At 53.8% G+C, this 18390-nt stretch overlaps 2 protein-coding genes across 2 annotated transcripts; both read left to right on the top strand.

Annotated features, from left to right (window-relative positions):
• Nucleotides 1-418: 418 nt before the first annotated feature.
• On the top strand, nt 419-13125 carry LOC132073646 (neuroepithelial cell-transforming gene 1 protein-like). Its single transcript, XM_059472811.1, has 10 exons — nt 419-548; nt 4557-4664; nt 5918-6085; nt 6810-6872; nt 7289-7385; nt 7493-7569; nt 8707-8964; nt 9187-9357; nt 10096-10282; nt 11105-13125. The coding sequence occupies exons 1-10, from the start codon at nt 456-458 to the stop codon at nt 11506-11508; spliced, it is 1626 nt and encodes a 541-aa protein (XP_059328794.1). The 5' UTR covers nt 419-455; the 3' UTR covers nt 11509-13125.
• Nucleotides 13126-16977: 3852 nt separating this feature from the next.
• LOC132073378 (calmodulin, striated muscle) lies at nt 16978-18037 on the top strand. The gene is made up of 2 exons (XM_059472409.1): nt 16978-17671; nt 17810-18037. The coding sequence occupies exon 1, from the start codon at nt 17187-17189 to the stop codon at nt 17634-17636; it is 450 nt and encodes a 149-aa protein (XP_059328392.1). The 5' UTR covers nt 16978-17186; the 3' UTR covers nt 17637-17671; nt 17810-18037.
• The last annotated feature ends 353 nt before the right edge of the window (nt 18038-18390 follow it).

Here is an 18390-nt window from a genome sequence, read left to right as displayed (position 1 = left end):
ATGGATCCCATGGATGGGCTCTGTGCCCATGGATCCCCATGGATGGGCTCTGTGCCCATGGATGGCTTCCTCAGCCGTGTCCCCCTGCCCTGAGCAGCCCCAGCTCCCTCAGCCTCCCCCGGGCACGGAGATGCTGCAGGCCCTGAACCATGCTCACATCCCTCCTGTGGCCCTGCCCCAGTTCCCTCCTGTCCTGAGGAGCCCACAGCTGCACACAGCACTCAGAGGAAGGAGCAGGAGCATTTTTTGGGAGAATTTTTTGGGAGAGTTCTGGAAGGATTTGGGGCTCCGGGAGGGTCCGCAGTGCCCGGGCAATGAAGGGGCGTGGTTTATCATACAGGGGGGCGTGGTTTGTGCGCTGGCCCCGCCCCCTGCGGTGAGGTCGCGGGTGCGGCGCTCGGCGGGCGCAGAGCGGGATGAGCGCGGGTTGAGGGAGGGTTGGGGGTCCCGCCGCCATGGTGGCGCACGACGAGCTCGGCGGGCTGCTGCCCATCAAAAGGACTATCCGGGTCATCGACGCGCAGAACCAGCACTTCAGGGAGCAGGAGGTGAGCGGAACAGGGGGAAAAATGGGGTTTAGTTGAGGGGAGAGTGGGGAGGGGGATCCCCCTCAGCTTCCCGCTCTCCGCGGCTGAGGGGCGGAGGCGAGCCGGCCAGAGCGGGGGGTAGCCAGTGGTTTAAAAAACTCTTTCTCTATACATATATGTTTAAGTTCATCTCTATGTGTAGGTATATTTTATGTGTGTGTGTGTGTGTACATATATATATATATGTGTATATATATATATATATGTGCGATATATTTAAGTTCATAGCCCCCAAAGAGTGGGGTCAGGCAGCCACACCCGATGTAGGCGCCTCACCCAGCCATTTATAAACTGTATATATGTTTAAGTCCATGTACATATCTTTTTTATATGCATTTTATATACATGTATATACGTTACAGATAGATCTGTATTTAAGATCGTAGCCCCAAAGAGTGAGCCAAAACCAATCTCGGTGCCTCACCTGACCCCGCTCCCCCCCAGGTGGTTTTTCATTAAAAATTCGCCTGTTCTCATTTAAAAATCGCCCGTTTCCATTCTAAAATCGCTTGTCTCTCAGCGCTCTTTCCACTGACAGGATTTTTCCTAATTAGGTGCTTATTTGCTGCTTAAACCTTAGAGAAGCCCCCGGTGGGGTTGGTCGGCTTTGAGGGCCGGTGTGTTCGCTGGCAGTATTGTTATTTTTATCGCGTGTTGTTATGCAGATGCAATAATTGCGCTCCTCGGAGGTGTTCCCGAGCCTCCTGCTGCGACAGGAGCAAAAGTTCAGCAGCCAGGTAGGGCCCGGCAGCCTTGGGCTGGGTTTATTGCTCAGATTAGTGGCGAGATGAGCTGGAAAAGTTAAAAAAAAAAAAAAAGGCGTCTCCAGACATGGCTGGGGTTTGAGGGCTCAGCGCCGAGTCACCAACCTCAGCAAATGCCGGCTTTGCAACAGCCAAACTTGGGCAATCCCATTGTGCAAAAGGGAAACCAGATGTTGGGGGAGAAATAACAGAAACCAGAGCTCTGGGAGGGGAGTAAGTCGCCTCGAATTCTGAATTCTGGAGTGAGCCGACACTTCTGTCTGAGCTGGTTTGGTCGGGAGTATGGGGGCTGTTGGATTTGGGAAAGCTCTGATTGTTCATCTTGAGGCTCTGCGTGTGACTCTCCCATGGCGGTGCTCAGGTGGTTGGTGATTTCTGGCAGGAATTACTCAGGCCGCTGACTAAAATCCCTTCTTTTGCTGAATTGGCTCGGGAGGAGGAGTTTCTGTCACGCGTGGTTTTGCCATTGCTCACCGTGTTGTGTGGAGCTGTGTGCGGCACGTAGGAATCGCACTCGAGCAAGGGATCCTCGTAAAAACCACTAATTATTACCCAGCACAGGGGAAAGGTTGTGGGCGTGCTGCTGAAGAAAAAATACCTTGCTCAAAAGTAATGCCTGGTTCTCTTTCCAGCAAGGTGCAATCTTTTCAGGAGTTAACCTGCACTTAGGAGCACTTGAAGGAATTTCAGGGGTGTGAAATCTCGCCTGGCACAAAATTACCTTTAGTGGCTGCTCTCGTGATGTGTTAATTCAGTTTTAATAAAGAGTTCTCTGGGAAAATAATATTTCCTGATGGAGCTGTTGACCCCGCTGGGGTTTGAATTATTCGCGAGTGCTGTAACACCCCTGGATTGTTACAGAAACCTCCCAGACTTTATTGTAATCCGGCTCCTGTAAGGAAGGCGGCGTGGAGACAGGAGAGTCATTGTTTGCGAGTACAGAGCTAAAAAAAACCCTCCCGAGCCCGAGTTATCCGCAGCACGAACCGCCCGAGTCTCGGCTTACACCGGCCGGCCGGGGAGCCTGACCCGGCTCCAGCGCAGCTCAGCCAGGGGGAGTTGCCAGGGTCTGATTTTCCTCCTCCTGCTCTGGATCAAACGATCTTCGGGAGGAGAACAACAACCAGATGGGTTTTTGGCAGCCGGGCCGTGTCTGAGGAGCGCTCAGACACAAAGTGGGAATTTTTATTTTTTTTTAAGAGAGGAAAGATGGCGATTGCTGAGCCGAGCTCAGGAATTCCTGCTGCCAGCCCTCGGGCACGGGCACGTGTCACAGATGTGCAGGGACGGCATTCCCGCATTCCCGCATTCCCGGGCTCCCGGCCCTGTCACTGGATCTCAGCAGCGCTGACCCCTCTCCAGTGACCTGCTGGAGCCTCGAGGATTCTTACTTTTCATTTGCAGTGTCACATTTTGCTTTTCCAGGCTATTTTTATCCCTGGCCTCGCCGGAGCCGTGGGTGGCTTTGTGTCTGCATCTTCCCTGATTCACTCCTGCACTTTGTTAAGCTTCTCTAGGCCCACGTCCCTTTATTTATCCTCCTCTCTGATAGATGAATTTCTAGAAGTAAACACCTCCCTTCTCTTCCACTCAGAAACATCTGTAACACGTTAACCTTCCTTGTTGTCTTTGAGTCTGGCCTGACTATCCAACCTTTCCCTGTCTGTCTGTGTCTGGAGTCAGTGGAGGAGTTCCTGGTGTCCCACTTGGAGTTCCTGGTGTCCCACTTAAACCCAGCTGAGGATCCCATGACCGAGGACACTTTTACAGCTTTTCTCCATGTTTATGGTGCCCTCCTAACTCTGACATTCCCCAAACGTTTATAGCACAGCTTTGTGCCGTGCCAAGAGCTCTTTTCTTCCTGCACGGCTCATAAATTGTTTCTTTTCATGTTCCCCCCCTGCAAGTTTGAAGGCTGAGCTCAGGGTGAGCTCACCTCCTCCTCCTCCTCCTCCTCCTCCTCCTCCTCCTCCTCCTCCTGCATTGCCCAACGCCGCGTGTGGGCAGGGCCGCTGCTGGGCTCGGGTTGCTGAAATCAGATCTTACACACACACGTAGCTTTTGTGCTCCTTCATGACTGGAATCCAGCTCTGGGTGTTCCTATTCCCCTTTTTATTATTTTTTTTTTTTAGTTTTGTTTTCAACATTTGTCACTTCTGAGCGAAGGGTTTGGCCCCCGAGCTGGGCTGGGAATGGAAACAGCGCAGAGCTTTTGAAAGAGTACAAATCCAGCAATAATTAACCAATTTTAACCGAGATGAACCCAAACCAGGCTGCTCTGCTTCGCTGTCCTGGTGAGAGCTTGGTGCTGAGCATCTCCTGAGGATGAGTCAGTCCAGCCCTGTGCCAGCTGTTGGCAGCACCAGGACAATCCTGCAGCCCTTTCCAGCCTAAACTCGGAGCCCATCTCTGCCCACTTCCCCCTGTGCACACCTTTCCTGCCCAGCCCTCCCCACACAACGTTTTTGATGTCAAACACGTCGAGTTGCCAACAGAACGTTCAAAGCTGAGGCAGCAGGAGCTTTCCAGGGGCGTTTCCTCTTTCTTGGCAGCGTTTGGGTCGGCACAGACTTGAGCTGCGGGCAGGGATTAGCGGTGGGGAAAAGCAGAAGCTCCAGCTTTCAAATCTAAACAACGTGTAAGAAAAATTGCAGTCGTTGCAGGGGTGGGGGAGAGCAGCAGGAGGAGGAAACTGTGCAAAGTGAAGGATTTCAGCTTTATCTGTGTGCCTGTCCCTCGCAGGAATGTTCTGCTTGTGGTTGTTTGCTGCTTGTTCAAGGAGCTGCCCAGGGCCCCCACTGCCGCCCTGCTCTCCAAAATAAAATGGAAAAACACATTCTTGCTCCAGAGGAAAAGATGAGAAAATGAAGAAGCACATCCCAGCTCCATCTTTAGCTGCCACAGAGTGTCAGAAAACACTTTAATCTATTTCTGTTCAAAGCATAACAGTCCCTGTTGGAGCCCTATTTTGAATTCTCGCTGATGTTCTCTCACCTCTTTTAACACTGGGCAAAAACCTCTGCAGTTTAATTGCAGCCTTAAAGTTCAGACAAATATTTATAGCCTTGAAAGATGAATGGCTGCTTCCAAACACTCTCCTTGCTGTGTTTGCCACTCCTTAAGTGGGTTTATGCTTTTGGAAGCTGCCTGAGAAATTTCCGAGGGAGGCACAGCCAGGACAATTTGTTCTCGGCTTGCTTTGCAGGAGCCAAGCACGAAACGGGTCCGGCCTTTAGCACGAGTCACCTCCCTGGCCAACCTGATCTCCCCCGTCAGAAATGGGGCAGTTCGGCGCTTTGGGCAGACAATCCAGGTAAAAACAGGACAAAACTTGGTGATTTATTGGTGGGATGGGGTGGAACAGGCGTTTGGGGCATTTCCTGGAGCTCTGTGTGAGCTTTAGCACGAGTCACCTCCCTGGCCAGCCTGATGTCCCCTGTCAGAAATGGGCAGTTTGACACTTTTAGTGCAGTTAGGAGGATGCTTAGGGTCAATGATAGGACCAGTGTGAATAGGATTACATTTATTACTCTTCTCTGGGCTTGAACCAGATTCTAAGGATTGGAAGTCGATTGTAATTAATATACTAGAAGAGTAAGATCCTCATCAGCAGATGGAAATGTAGAGGAATAATCATAGGACATCTACGAAGTGTCAGTATCAGGCAGCTGCTTCAAATCCAAAGTGGTGGTTCGATGTGAGGTGGTGCTCAATTTGGTGTACAATCCATGTCCAATCCAGGTAAAAACACAGCAAAACTTGGAGGTTTGAGCAAGGGATTGCTTGGATGAGGTGGAACAGGGGTTTGGGAAATCTCTTGGAGCCCTGTGTGAGCTTTAGCACGAGTCACCTCCCTGGCCAACCTGATGTCCCCTGTCAGAAATGGGGCAGTTCCATGCTTTGGGCAGACAATCCAGGTAAAAACAGGGCAAAACTTGGAGATTTGGGCAAGGATTGATGGGACAGGGTGGAACAGGCTTGGAGCTCTGTGTGAGCTTTCTTGGGGCTGGAAGGTGCTCCCTCAGGAGAGCTCAGGTATAAAGAGCTGTACAAACAGGTTCAACAGTAAATACAATCGAGTGCTGCAGATAAAGAGCTGATAAAGTGCCCCCACGTGTGCTGCACCGTGATGGGAGCTGGCCCTGCTGCCCAGCACTGGCACTGCAGCCGTGCCAGGAGCTCTGCTCTCACCTGCAGATAACAGCACTGCTGGCATAGGAGCCTTGCAGAGCACAGGGCAAAGTTCAAGTGGCTTCTCATTAACCTCTTCAGAGCAAGAGTTATGATCTTTGTTTATTTACTTCCTCATACCTGGGAAACAGAGCCAAGCTTTGCTTTCCCTTCTTCCTCACAGGGAGAGGGGCACGGAAAGCCTTGCCAAGCTCTGGGCTTCCTCAGCAGCTTGATTAAAGCTTTCCTTTATCTGAGGAAAAGTGTCTGGGTGTGTTTTCCTGCCCTGGATAACCCAGGGGGATGAAGGATTGGGAATGGATAATCTAATACTCCTGCAATGTTGGCTCTCCACATTGTTTTTAATATTTTTCATTATTTTTTCAATCCCTGCAGTCGTTCACCCTCCGCAGCGACAGCAAATCCCCTGGCTGTGCCCAGAAATCATGCAGCAGGTCTGCTGCTCCCACTCCCCCCAAGAGAAGGAACAGTGTCCTTTGGTCTGAGATGTTGGATGTGAACACGAAGGAATCCCTGAGCACCAAGGAAATCAAACGCCAGGAGGTGAAACCTCATGGAAACACCCGTGGAAAACGGGATTGGGAACAGCAGCCGAGGCCTTCGGTCCCTTCCCTTGCTGGGAAAGGAGGAACAGCCTTGGGGGGGGCTGCATCTTCTGTGCACCTAAAGCTGAGATTTATGTCTCTGTCAGCCATGGGAAAAGGAGGATTCCACTCTGAATTCACCTCCCCAGTGTGACCCTTTGGACATGCCAAACTTTCCACGGCATTCCTGAAATCGCAGCCCCGGCCCCGCTGGCTGCTCTGCAGCTGCCCCAGCCTCAGGTTCCTCACAGAGCCAGCTGTCTTTCTGCTAAAGCTCCTGACACTTGCTTGGGAGCCAGGCAGCAAGGCCTTGGCTTCCCTTTTCCTGGAGCTCTTGGACAAATCTTGTGGAGCCGTCGGAAGCCGCCTGGGCTTTGACCGCTGCGGTTTCGGGGGTTTTGTGTCTGCAGCCCTGCCTGGCTAAAGGCACTGATTTAAAAGGCTCTGGTGTTTAATTTGGCTCGTGCAGGGGCCAGCAGGGCTTTCACACACTTGGAAGCAAAGCTGCTTTCTCAGGGCTGGGACTGCAGATTTACTCAGGGTTGTCATGCCCAGGTGCCCCCCGAGGGATTGGGGTGGCCAAGGGCCCATTCAGGGCAGGCTGTTCATCATGGGAGCTGAAAGGCTCTTTCTGAGAAAACTGGCATTCAGAATAACTCTGGGTGCTTTATCCTCCCTCCCAGGCCATCTATGAAATGTCCAGGGGAGAGCAGGACCTGATTGAAGACCTGAAGCTGGCCAGAAAGGTGAGTGGGGTTTTTCCTGCAGTCAGTGACGACATTCCAGGGAATAGTGAGGGATTTTTTCCACCTGCAGACGTGACGTGGGAGCTTTATCAGCCCAGAACCCCCAGTCTGAAAGCTGACGTGAGCACTGGGCCAGCACTGGTGTGATTGCAGCAAACCCAGCCATAAAAGGATTGTGCAGAGCTGCCTGGGGACTCCCTCTCCCAGCTGGGAATATCCACACAGGAAAATGCTTTTCATTTAATTCCTCCATACTTCACACTTAGTGAATATTCTAGCATCAAATCAGTGTTATCTTTCTGTTGCCTTCACTTCTTTCACCTGATAAATCAATTTAAACCATCAGCTTTGAGGCACATTTAAATCTGTTTAAATCATCAGCTTTGAGGCACATTTGAATATATTTCATTTGACAGGCCTACCACGACCCCATGCTGAAACTCTCCATCATGTCTGAGGAGGAGCTCACCCACATTTTTGGGGACTTGGATTCCTACATTCCTCTGCATGAAGGTAAGAGCAGCTGGGTGCTTTGTGCTCGCTAGGGTTGAACCTCTCTGCTTTCTCCTGTTACTCATTAGGGCATTGGTGCAATTCCTCTTCCCCTGTTTCCATTCCAGACTTACTGGCAAGCTTGGGAGAAGCAACAAAACCAGATGGAACCGTGGAGCAGATTGGGCCTATCCTTGTGAAGTGGGTGAGTTCAGAACTTGGAATCAACATCAACAGGCTAAAACTGAGCTTGGGGAACATTTAAAGGCAGAAGCTGCAGAGCTCTGGGGCTTCAGTGGCCCTCAGTGCAGACTGGAAGGGAAATCCTGGCAGTGCTGAAAACAGTGGGATTGTGATGGCTGAAATTGGACCTGAATTCACCCTGATCTAGGGTTGAAATGTCTGTGTCTCCTGGACTCTTTGTCCCAGTGATTCCACACGTGTTATCCCTGCTGATTGCAAACATTGGGAGCTTCATGGGCTCCAAGTGCTCATCCAAACTCTGGGAGCTTCGTGGGCTCTGTGTGCTCATCCTCCTCACAGGATCCAAACGTTGGGAGCTTCATGGGCTCTGTCTGTGTGCTCATCCAGACATTTGGAGCTTCATGGGCTCCATGTGCTCATCCTCCTCACAGGATCCAAACATTGGGAGCTTCATGGGGTCTGTGTGTGTGCTCATCCAAACATTGGGAGCTTCATGGGCTCCCTGTGCTCATCCAAACATTGGGAGCTTCATGGGCTCCCTGTGCTCATCCTCCTCACAGGATCCAAACTCTGGGAGCATCGTGGGCTCCATGTGCTCATCCAAACATTGAGAGCTTCATGGGCTCCATGTGCTCATCCAAACATTGGGAGCTTCATGGGCTCCCTGTGCTCATCCAAACATTGGGAGCTTCATGGGCTCTGTGTGCTCATCCAAACTCTGGGAGCTTCATGGGATCTGTGTGTGTGCTCATCCAAACATTGGGAGCTTCATGGGCTCTGTCTGTGTGCTCATCCAAACATTGGGAGCTTCATGGGCTCCATGTGCTCATCCTCCTCACAGGATCCAAAATCTGGGAGCTTCATGGGCTCCATGTGCTCATCCAAACATTGGGAGCTTCATGGGATCTGTGTGTGTGCTCATCCAAACATTGGGAGCTTCATGGGCTCCCTGTGCTCATCCAGACATTGGGAGCTTCATGGGCTCTGTGTCCTCATCCTCCTCACGAGACCCTCCCTTATCTTTTTATTGGAAAAAATTCCCCAGTGAGTGCTGTAGAAGTCCCTGAGTTTGCCATGTGAGTGACATCTGCTTTTCCCACAGGGAATCTGACTCCTAAATCTCCTCTGTTCCCTGCAGCTACCCCGACTGCACGCCTACAAAGGCTACTGCAGCAACCAGCTGGCAGCCAAAGCGCTGCTGGACCAGAAGAAGCAGGACAGGAGGGTGCAGGATTTCCTGCAGCGCTGCCTCGAGTCTCCCTTCAGCCGCAAGCTGGACCTGTGGAGCTTCCTGGACATCCCTCGGAGCCGCCTGGTCAAATACCCCCTGCTCCTCAAGGAGATCCTGAGGCACACCCCCAAGGAGCACCCCGACATCCACATCCTGGAGGAGGCTGTGAGTGATCCTGCTTTGCTTGTTCTGACCCAGGCGTGGGATGGGGGAGCTCCACAAATCTTCCTTAAACCTCAGCAGTTCCCAGGGGGGGTTTCAAATCCACGACAGGGAAAGTGAGGGATCGATCCACGTGGATTGCATCCTTGGGAGTTGTGAAGGAGACAAGCAGAGGTCACACAGGGAAGCACTTAATCCCTCTTAATCATTTGTTTGGGTGTTTAGATATCCATAATCCAAGGAGTCCTCTCTGACATCAACCTGAAAAAGGGCGAGTCTGAGTGCCAGTACTACATTGACAAGCTGGAGTACCTGGATGAGAAGCAGAAGGATCCAAGGATTGAAGGCAGCAAAGCTTTGCTGTGCCACGGGGAGCTGAAGAACAAAAATGGACACGTGAGTCCCTCCTTTTTTACTAATTAATTCTGAAACCTGGTTTAAACTCAGAGCAGGACTGGGAGCCTTCCATCCTTGGGGGTAGTTTGGATATTGGATAAAAGAGCAGAGGAAAATCTCATAATTGTCAGCCTCATTTAGGCTGTAAGGGAAAGTTTCCTGCTGACAGCTCCACAATTGCCTTTGGGAAGCTGGAAAATCATTAGCACAGAGTGCCCACAGAAAGTGCTCTCCATCCATCCAGAGGGATTTCCTGCCACTGTTTACTCCCAGTAATGCTCTGACATTCCCCATTAGGAGCCCTGGCTCTTCCAAACAAAAGGGTTCCTATGAAGCCTGTTTGCTTTGGGCTGGGCTGCCTGGAGTTTATCTCCCACCCACTGCACTCTGGGCTTTGCTGCCTTTTGTCCTGATTTCAACCTCAAATCTTCTCAAGTTTTCTCTGTTGATTGGGGGTTTTGTTTGTTTAATTGGCTGTTTCACTCGTGCATTCCATGGACACAGGAAAGATATGACTCCTAATCATCCTATCCTGGGAATCATCATTCATTCCCTTTCTAGGGATCAATAAAATAATAAAGCCCATGATGTAATCCTGGTGTGTGCCAGACCTTGCCATTGTCACCGGAGACTCTGAAAGTTATTGTGGGTGAAACTGCAGATAAGGTGGCCTTGAATCCCACAGGATGTGTGACCTCATGGAGCACAGAGTGAATACTGGGATGTTTTCTCTTCCAGAAGCTCTACGTCTTCCTCTTCCAAGAAATCCTGGTGCTGACACGGCCGGTGACCCGCAACGAGCGCCAGGCGTTCCAGGTGTACCGGCAGCCCATCCCTGTGCAGGAGCTGCTCCTCGAGGACCTCCAGGATGGAGATGTCAAAATGGGGGGCTCCTTCCGAGGGGCTTTTGGCAATTCTGATAAAGGTACGGATCTCTAGGAGCATAGGGGGTAGGATGGTTGGGATGGATGGAGACGAGAGATCTCTGCAGCCAGGCCGTGGAATTTGGGGTTTATTGCAAAGGGCCTGGGTGCAGGGCCCTGCTGGGATTTGGGGTTTATTGCAAAGGGCCTGGGTGCAGGGCCCTGCTGGAGCTGCAGCCACTGCTCAGAGCAGGCCCGAGAGAAGAGAGGGGGAGAGAGGATGAGAGGGTGAGAGAGCAGAAACGTAAGAGAGCGAGGTTCCCATTACAATACCATAAATCTCCTTCTGTGTTGAATATTCTGGTTCTCACTAACCAGTCTAGTACAATACACAAATCCTATAGCATTTCCACACAGCCTATAAGAATCACTACATCACCACACTGTGTTACCTTTGAAACCCTAAAAACTCCTCTTTGGGCCCTTCTGCCAAGCTGTAGGGTCTGCTCTGACCCTTGGGCCTGCCTGCAAACAGAGAGTGTTGTTCCATCACAAGGGGATCACCTTCAGCCAGCCACACCATTGTTTTCCAGTTGTTCAGTAACTGAGGGATCTCAAAGCTTGCTTTCATTTCAATCTCACTCATAGTTTCCATATTCTCAAAATCTTTTGCCAGACAATCATATTTATAAGGCTTTCCTGTTTCATCTTCCCCAACACGGATCCAGTCAGCCATGAATTCACAGCTGGGGCTTGGATTAGAAGACATCTTTGTCTCCCTGCTGGATTTTTGGGACTGGGGGGGTTTTGTTGGGATTTCAAACCTACCAATGGAATCTCTAAATGCCGGCTCAGATCTGATGAGCTTTTCCCTTTATCCCCAGCCAAAAACATCTTCCGAGTGCGTTTCCAGGAGCCCGGCCCGGGCCAGTCGCACACGCTGCAGGCCAACGACGTGTTCCACAAGCAGCAGTGGCTGAGCTGCATCCGCGCCGCCATCGCCCCCTTCCGCAGGAGCGCTCCCGGCCCCGAGCTCGCCGAGCTGCCCGAGCTGAGCGAGGAGTGCGAGGAGAACAATCCCAGCGGTCCCTGCGTGCCCCACGCGCCGGCCCGGCAGCGCCAGGGAACGGGAACGTCCCACGCGGAGCTGGAGCAGAGCGCGGCCGAGCGCGCGGCCCTGCCGGACTCGGGGGAAGCCAAGGGGCTCAAATCCCACAGGAGCTCGTCGGGGCACCGGAAATCCAGGGAGAAGCAGCTCAGCGGGAAGCGGAAAGAAACGCTGGTGTAGCGTAAGGAGGCACGGGAGCCCGGTGAAAGGCACCTGGGGCTGGGAAAACTGTTAATTTATAAATAATTCCGTGTACATTTTGTACCGGGAGCGCTTGGGAGCGCTCTGCGGATCAGAGCCTGAGTTTGTGTTGGAATGGCAGCTACTGGTGTGCGGTTACTGTTGAGCTGGGGGCTGTTTTTACACTCTGAACCCATGAGGGATGTCCAAAACCCTCATGGCATTCTGAAGAGCAAATTTGGGCTCCTGGAAGTTTCCCACAGCCATGGTAGAGGATGGAAATTAAAGTGGAATTTTGGGGGTAGAGGATGGAAAATAAAGTGGAATTTTGGGCAGCACTGGGGGTTTTGATCAACACTGCAAAAGTCCCTTAAAGGACTCAACACCTGAAGTCACTCTGGTGTGTGGTTATGGTAATTCCTGCAAATTTGCATGTTCCAAAAGGAAAATCCTACAAAAACAGACCCCAATTCAACAGGTTCTCAATTCACCTACTGGAATCTTTGATCTTTGTGTGTCCTTTGTACATTCCTCTGTCTCACTCTTGTATCCTGCCAACTATTTAAATTTTTTTATTAGTTTTGTTTCAAGTTTGGGGGTTGGGATTTTGGGGTGGTTGGGGTTTTTTTGTTTCCTTTGATTGTTTTTTTTTACTTTTGTATTTTTGTTGCTCAGACTTGGCATTTCCTTTCCAGTACTTGATCCTTCGTGCTCCGAGGGGTGATGTCCCAACTGTCCCAGAGCAATCCACGGGCTGGGGGGAGACACTACTGAAAGAGAACTGCTTTACTCTAGGGTGTAGGAAGGTTGTAGGCACGTTGTACAAGGGTTTGGGGAGCAGTGAGTAGAGGGGTAGCAGGGAGTGAAGGTAGATTCCGTGTTTTTGTTGCCTTTTGGAAATGAAACACTTCCCACAGGGAAGCAGGACTTGGAGGCAACCAAGGGGTTCATGCATGTGGTAGAAAGGTAGAGGAGAGGAAGAGTTGGAGCTGTGAGGAGAGGAGGAGGAGTGGTTGTAAATACTCAGGGTGGCAGCACTGCCATCTTCTAGCACTCCAAAGATGCAGGGAAAATCCAGGGAGAGACCCAGCTTGGGAATGGCACTGCAGAGTCATGGGAAGCGAGGTGGTGACAGCTCTGAGCACAGCAAAATCCAGGATGGGCACTGGGATCCTGCAGTCCCTGTGACCCAAAATCCAGGACTGGGATCCTGCAGTCCTTGTCACCTGAAATCCAGGATTGGGATCCTCCAATCCCTGTCAGCTGAGATCCAGGACTGGGGACTGGGATCCTGCAGTCCCTGTGACCCAAAATCCAGGATTGGGATCCTGCAATCCCTGTCACCTGGGATCCAGAATTGGGGAGCCATATCCCAAAATCCAGGACTGGGGAGTGGGATTCTGCAGTCCCTGTCACCTGAAATCAGGACTGGGGAGCCATATCCCAAAATCCAGGCTTGGGGAGCGGTGACTCCGCATCCCAGGATTGTCACTGCCTGTCCATGTCCGGCTGGGAGCTCTGGGAATGGGCAGAGGGTGTACATAGACACAGTGTGTGGTTCTCTGTAAATGTTGTACAGTTTCCAGTGCCAAGTTCCATTAAATTCCTGACAGCCTCTCCTGCCTCACCGAGTCCTGCTGGGAGGGAGGGCTGTGTCCGTGCTCAGGAGCTGCCTCTGGGTAAGGATGGATCTCTCCAAGCTGAGGCACCAGGAGGAACCCCTGTCCCCTGCCATGATTGTTCCACGTCCAGGCAGGACAAGCTGGAATTTCACAGCTCCAGAGTTCATGGACTGTGCTCAGTTCCCAGGAAAGGGGAGCAGTGGGATTCCACCCCCATTAGCAGCAGGGTCCTCATTTAGTAAATGTGAAATCCTTGGGAGGGGGATCCTGCTGGGCTGATCCCAAGGAAGCTTCCAGGGAGTTGCTGTACCAGGATAAACCCATCCAGTTTTCCCAAAAACCTCCAGCCTGAACTTGCATGGGGTGTCCAGGCTTGGCTGCAGCTCCAGGAGAGCAATCCCAGCTCCAGGCTGGCCCTGTCCCCGGGGAGGGAAGGAGCAGCTCCCTAAATCCAGTTTTAGGGACAGGATTTGCACATTTATAGATGGGACGGCATGGGATCCATGGCATGGGAGATGATGGACACCAGGATCTCTCCCAGGGTGGGTGATCCCGGCCCCAGGCTGGTCTCGTCCCCTGGGAGGGAAGGAGCAGCTCGGTTTTAGGGACAGGATTTGCACATTTACAGATGGGTTCCATGGCATGGGAGATGATGGACACCAGGATCTCTCCCAGCATCAGTGATCCCGGCCCCAGGCTGGCCCCGCTCCCCCGGGAGGGAAGGAGCAGCTCGGTTTGCTGGGTTTTAGGGACAGGATTCCCAGCTGAGCCCTGACCTCTGAGGCTGATTTATCCAGAGGGGATTCAGCCCCTCCCGAGCAGGGAGAAGCTGGGATGATGGCTCTGCCTGCAGAAAAGCATCAGTGAGCTCTGGAGTGGGGAGAGGAAATCCCAGGCCTGTCTGCCGGGCTGGGTCTGTGTCTCCTCACCCTGCAGCCGACAGCAAATCAGCCAGAACTCCTTCACTCCCTTTGGAAGCAATTCCCTTTAAATAATTCCCCACAACTCCTGCCGGTTCCCATCCCTGCCCCGTCCCTCCTACAGGAATGTGCAGCCGGCTCAGCCCTCCCTCCTCCAGACTAAACAATCCCCGCTCCCCTGGATTCCAACCATGGAATCCCACGGGGTCCCGGCTCTCCGTGCCTCTGCTGAGCCAGGACCCCGATCCCATGGGTGTGGAGCCCCGGGATGCCGCGGGATGAAGTTCCCGAGGGCGGAGGGGAGCCCGCGGTGCCATCCCGGTGCCAGGAAGGGGCTGGGCCGGGTCCGTGCCCGGGGCTGTGGCGCCTCCGCCCTGGGTAAGCAGCTCCGGGATCCGGCTCTGCCCTCGCGCCCCGCCCGGCTCCGCAGCGCTGCCACGAGCCCGGGGTGCCCGGGTGGGACCTTCCCGGAGCCGGGCGGAGTCATCTCCGGGAATTCCCAATCCCAGCCTCTTCTCCATGGGGACATCGGGGATCAGGGTCCCTTCACTCCAGCTTTGGGAGCTGCCCTTGGCTTTGGGAACTCCATGGAAGCAAACTCTAAAACAAACCACAAAATCCCAAATTTTACTTCAACAGCCCCAAGACCCTCACAGCCATCCTGGGATCAACCCCGAGCCCACCCTCTCCCAAATCCCATTTTCCACACTAAACCTCGGCGTTGTTTCTGCCGGGATTTGTGCAGATCCCTCCCCCTCCCCACAGCCTGGGATCGGTCTGGGCCCGTGCAGGGCCAGGAGGGCCCCACGGAGCTTTCTCTGCCGGAGCCCTTTCCCTCCCCGCCTCCCAACTTTCTCTTTTTCCATGGATTCATCCCCCTGCCGCCCCCCGCCGTGTCTGCAGCTGCAGACCCAGACACATCTGTGCACATCTGGGCTGGCGCTGGCAGCCGAGCGCCGCGGGAGGATCCAGCTGGAAGCTTTGCACCTCCTGCACTGCAGGAATTTCCCCCCGTTCCCTGCATGGGGCCCCTCAAATCCAGACACCGAGCCTGGAAAGCTCCGTGTGAGGCTTTGGGGGGCCCCTCCTCCATCACAGCTCCAACTTTCCAGCTCCAGGTGGAGCCATCCCGGGAAATTCAGCCGCCAAACCCGGCGGCAGCGGCGGCTGCGCGCTCCCCATCCCACCGCGGTGGTCTCCCCTTCCCTGCCCGACCCCACAGCCCACCCCGATGCTGTAACTGGGCCATAAATCCTGGGATTTTATGGGGCGGCAGGAGGTTTTATTGGGATCGTTATCCTGATAAATGAGGTGCACTTAAAGCACAGACAAAATCAAGGGCTGGCTTTGACCTTCTCCTGCAAATTGATGTGGGATGGGATGGGATGGGATGGGAGATGGTGAGTGCTGGCAGTGGCTGCTGGTCACAGGGATGTAAAGGAATGGGATGGGATGAGAGGTGATGGGTGCTGGTCATGGGAATGGAATGGGATGGGATGGAATGGGATGAGAGATGATGGGTGTTGGTCATGGAGAGGTCATGGGGAGATGATGGGTGCTGGGGATGGGATCCATGGGATGGGATGGGATGGGAGATGATGGATACCAGCAATGGGTGCTGCTCATGGGGATGGGATGAGATAGGATCCATGGGATGGGAGATGACGGCTGCCAGCAATGGGATGCAGTCACAGGGATTTCATGGGAAGGAAGCAGCAGATTCCAGCTTTGGTCCTCACCAAGGGCCACCCCTCCAGCCCCAGCCAGGTGACACAGGGACCCCAAATCCCCCCCAGCTGAGCTCCAGCCCCTCTGCCACGGTTTGGACCGGCACCTGAGCCCTCCCAGGCCTCCAAACCCCGGGGATCTGTTGGGATTTGTTTCTCCCGGGCGGGTCCGAGCCAGCTCCGCCTCCCCTGGGCTCTTCCCGCCGGTTTGGGTTGGAGCTAATTAAAGCTGGAGCGGAGCAGCGAGTGAGGGCAATCAGACAGGTAATTAGGGAGCAGCTCTTGCTCAGGAGGAGCTGCCAGGGCCTCCCCTCCCCAAAACCTCTCACCAGACAGGTTCCCAGCACCGCTCCCACAATTCCTCCCGGGAATTGCAGCGTTCCACACGCCCTGAGCTTTCTCCATGTGAGCTTTTCCCCAGGAGGGCAAAACCCTCCCAGACTGATCCCACCATTCCTCAGGTGTCCTGTGGGCTGGGTTTTGGGTTGTGCCCTTCCCTCCAAATCCCATGGCTCAAATTCCTCACTGGGTTAAATGGGATCAACTGGTGCCGATTTTCTGTAGCTGAGGAAGTGAAATTATCTTCTGCTGGGGGACTTCTGGGTCCAGCAGCTCCTTGATCTGGCTGGGGAAAGGTCACTGGGCTGTTGTGGGCACAGAGGAAAGAGGGATGGATGGATGGATGGATGGATGGATGGATGGATGGATGGATGGATGGATGGATGGATGGAATCCATGGATGGATGGATGGATGGATGGAATCCATGGATGGATGGATGGAGAAACACTCCCTCGTTTGTCACTGTCCCCCCCTCTACATCCTGAGTAAGAGATGAGTAAACCCAGCGTGACAATGGGGAGATCCCTCAGCCCAGCCCTGAGTAAGAGGGCAGGACCCCACAGCCCTGCCCTGCTCCAGCCCCGGAGGAGGCCCCGGAGGTGACTCAGGGCCCCGGCAGTTCTGGACAGCCGGGATCTGCCAGGACCTGCTCGGGGATCCTCCCCTGGTGCCTTTGATGCGCTGCCAGCACCGCCAGGGGCTGGGGAGACTGGGGGGGACCCTCCCCTCCTTTGTACAGCCCAATCCTCTCCCAAACACCCTAAAACTGGGGAAATCACGTGTCACCCCCAGTGCCGCCTGCCCCGAAACCAGAGCCCGGATCCCTAATTTGGGCTTTGCTGGGATCTGAAACTCCACCCTGGGAGCAGCGGGACGAGAGCCAGGGCAGCCCAAGGGGGTTGGGTGACTCCTCTTCCCCAGCTCCCAAAGCTCCTGGATCCATTCCCATTCCTGCCTCGCTCCTCCTGGTGCAGGGAGAGGCCCTGCGAGGGAGGAGGCTCCATCTCCATCTCCTCCTCGTCCTCCTGGCGCGGCGTGCCGGGGCAGAGCCGCGTGTGGCGGGAGCGCCATGGCCGAGCGGCTGTCGGAGGAGAAGATCGCCGAGTTCAAGGAGGCGTTCTCGCTCTTCGACCGCGACGGCGACGGCTGCATCACCACGCGGGAGCTGGGCACCGTCATGCGCTCGCTGGGCCAGAACCCCACCGAGGCCGAGCTGCAGGACATGGTGGGCGAGGTGGACGCCGACGGCAGCGGCACCATCGACTTCCCCGAGTTCCTGTCGCTGATGGCGAGGAAGATGAGGGACACGGACAGCGAGGAGGAGATCCGGGAGGCGTTCCGGGTGTTCGACAAGGACGGGAACGGCTACATCAGCGCGGCCGAGCTGCGGCACGTCATGACCAACCTGGGCGAGAAGCTGACGGACGAGGAGGTGGACGAGATGATCAAGGAGGCCGACTGCAACAACGACGGGCAGGTCAACTACGAGGAGTTCGTGAGGATGATGACGGAGAAGTGACGGCCCCGCCAGCCACCTCCAGCTCCATTCCACAGGTAACTCCCTGGGATGCATTGTCCATGGAAAATCCCCAAATCTTGACTCTCCCTCCTCATGTTGGGGGTTGGAAAAATTGGTTTTTGCGGTGCTTTGTTAGGTTTTTTTTTAATTTTCCTTCTTTTTTTTCCCCATAGGGAACAGAGGTTGTGGTGGTTCTCCCCCAGCCCCTCCATCCCCTCCCACCTTCTCCAGGCTGGAAAAATCCTCTTTTATCCCAGTTGGAGCGTCACCAACGGTGTCTGCATCGGGTGTGGGGTGCAGATGGATTTGGGGTCCCCGTGGGATTCTCGTGTCTGTAGATATTCCAGAGGCCACTGAGAATTCCCTGACATCCCTGAGTCCAATAAAAACGTCCCCCCACATCCTGGTGGCTGCTTCATTCGGCTTCTCCTTGGGATCCCTGCTGAAAATGTTCCCTCAAATCATCCTGGTCAGGCTCAAACCCCTCCTCATCCCCATCCCTGTTCCCAAAAAGCTGGAAAGATGCTGGAGACCAGGATGTGGCCATCCCCACCCCAAAGCTCATCATTTTGGGATCTGCCTCCACCCCAGGATCTCAGGGGTCCTTTTCCCTCTTCCAACCTAGGAAAAACTGGATTTATCCCTAATCCCCACCCCAAAGCTGAGCAGAGCAGGATTCACCTTTCCCAAACTCGCCGTGACTCGGTTTCCCCGCAACGAGGGGCAACCCTGGGATGGGATCATTCCCTCCACA

This window comes from Ammospiza nelsoni, chromosome 5 (genome assembly GCF_027579445.1).
Source record: "Ammospiza nelsoni isolate bAmmNel1 chromosome 5, bAmmNel1.pri, whole genome shotgun sequence".
Lineage (NCBI taxonomy): Eukaryota > Metazoa > Chordata > Aves > Passeriformes > Passerellidae > Ammospiza > Ammospiza nelsoni.
The sequence above is the reverse complement of the archived record's forward strand: the minus strand, read 5'-3'. Positions and strand labels throughout refer to the sequence as shown.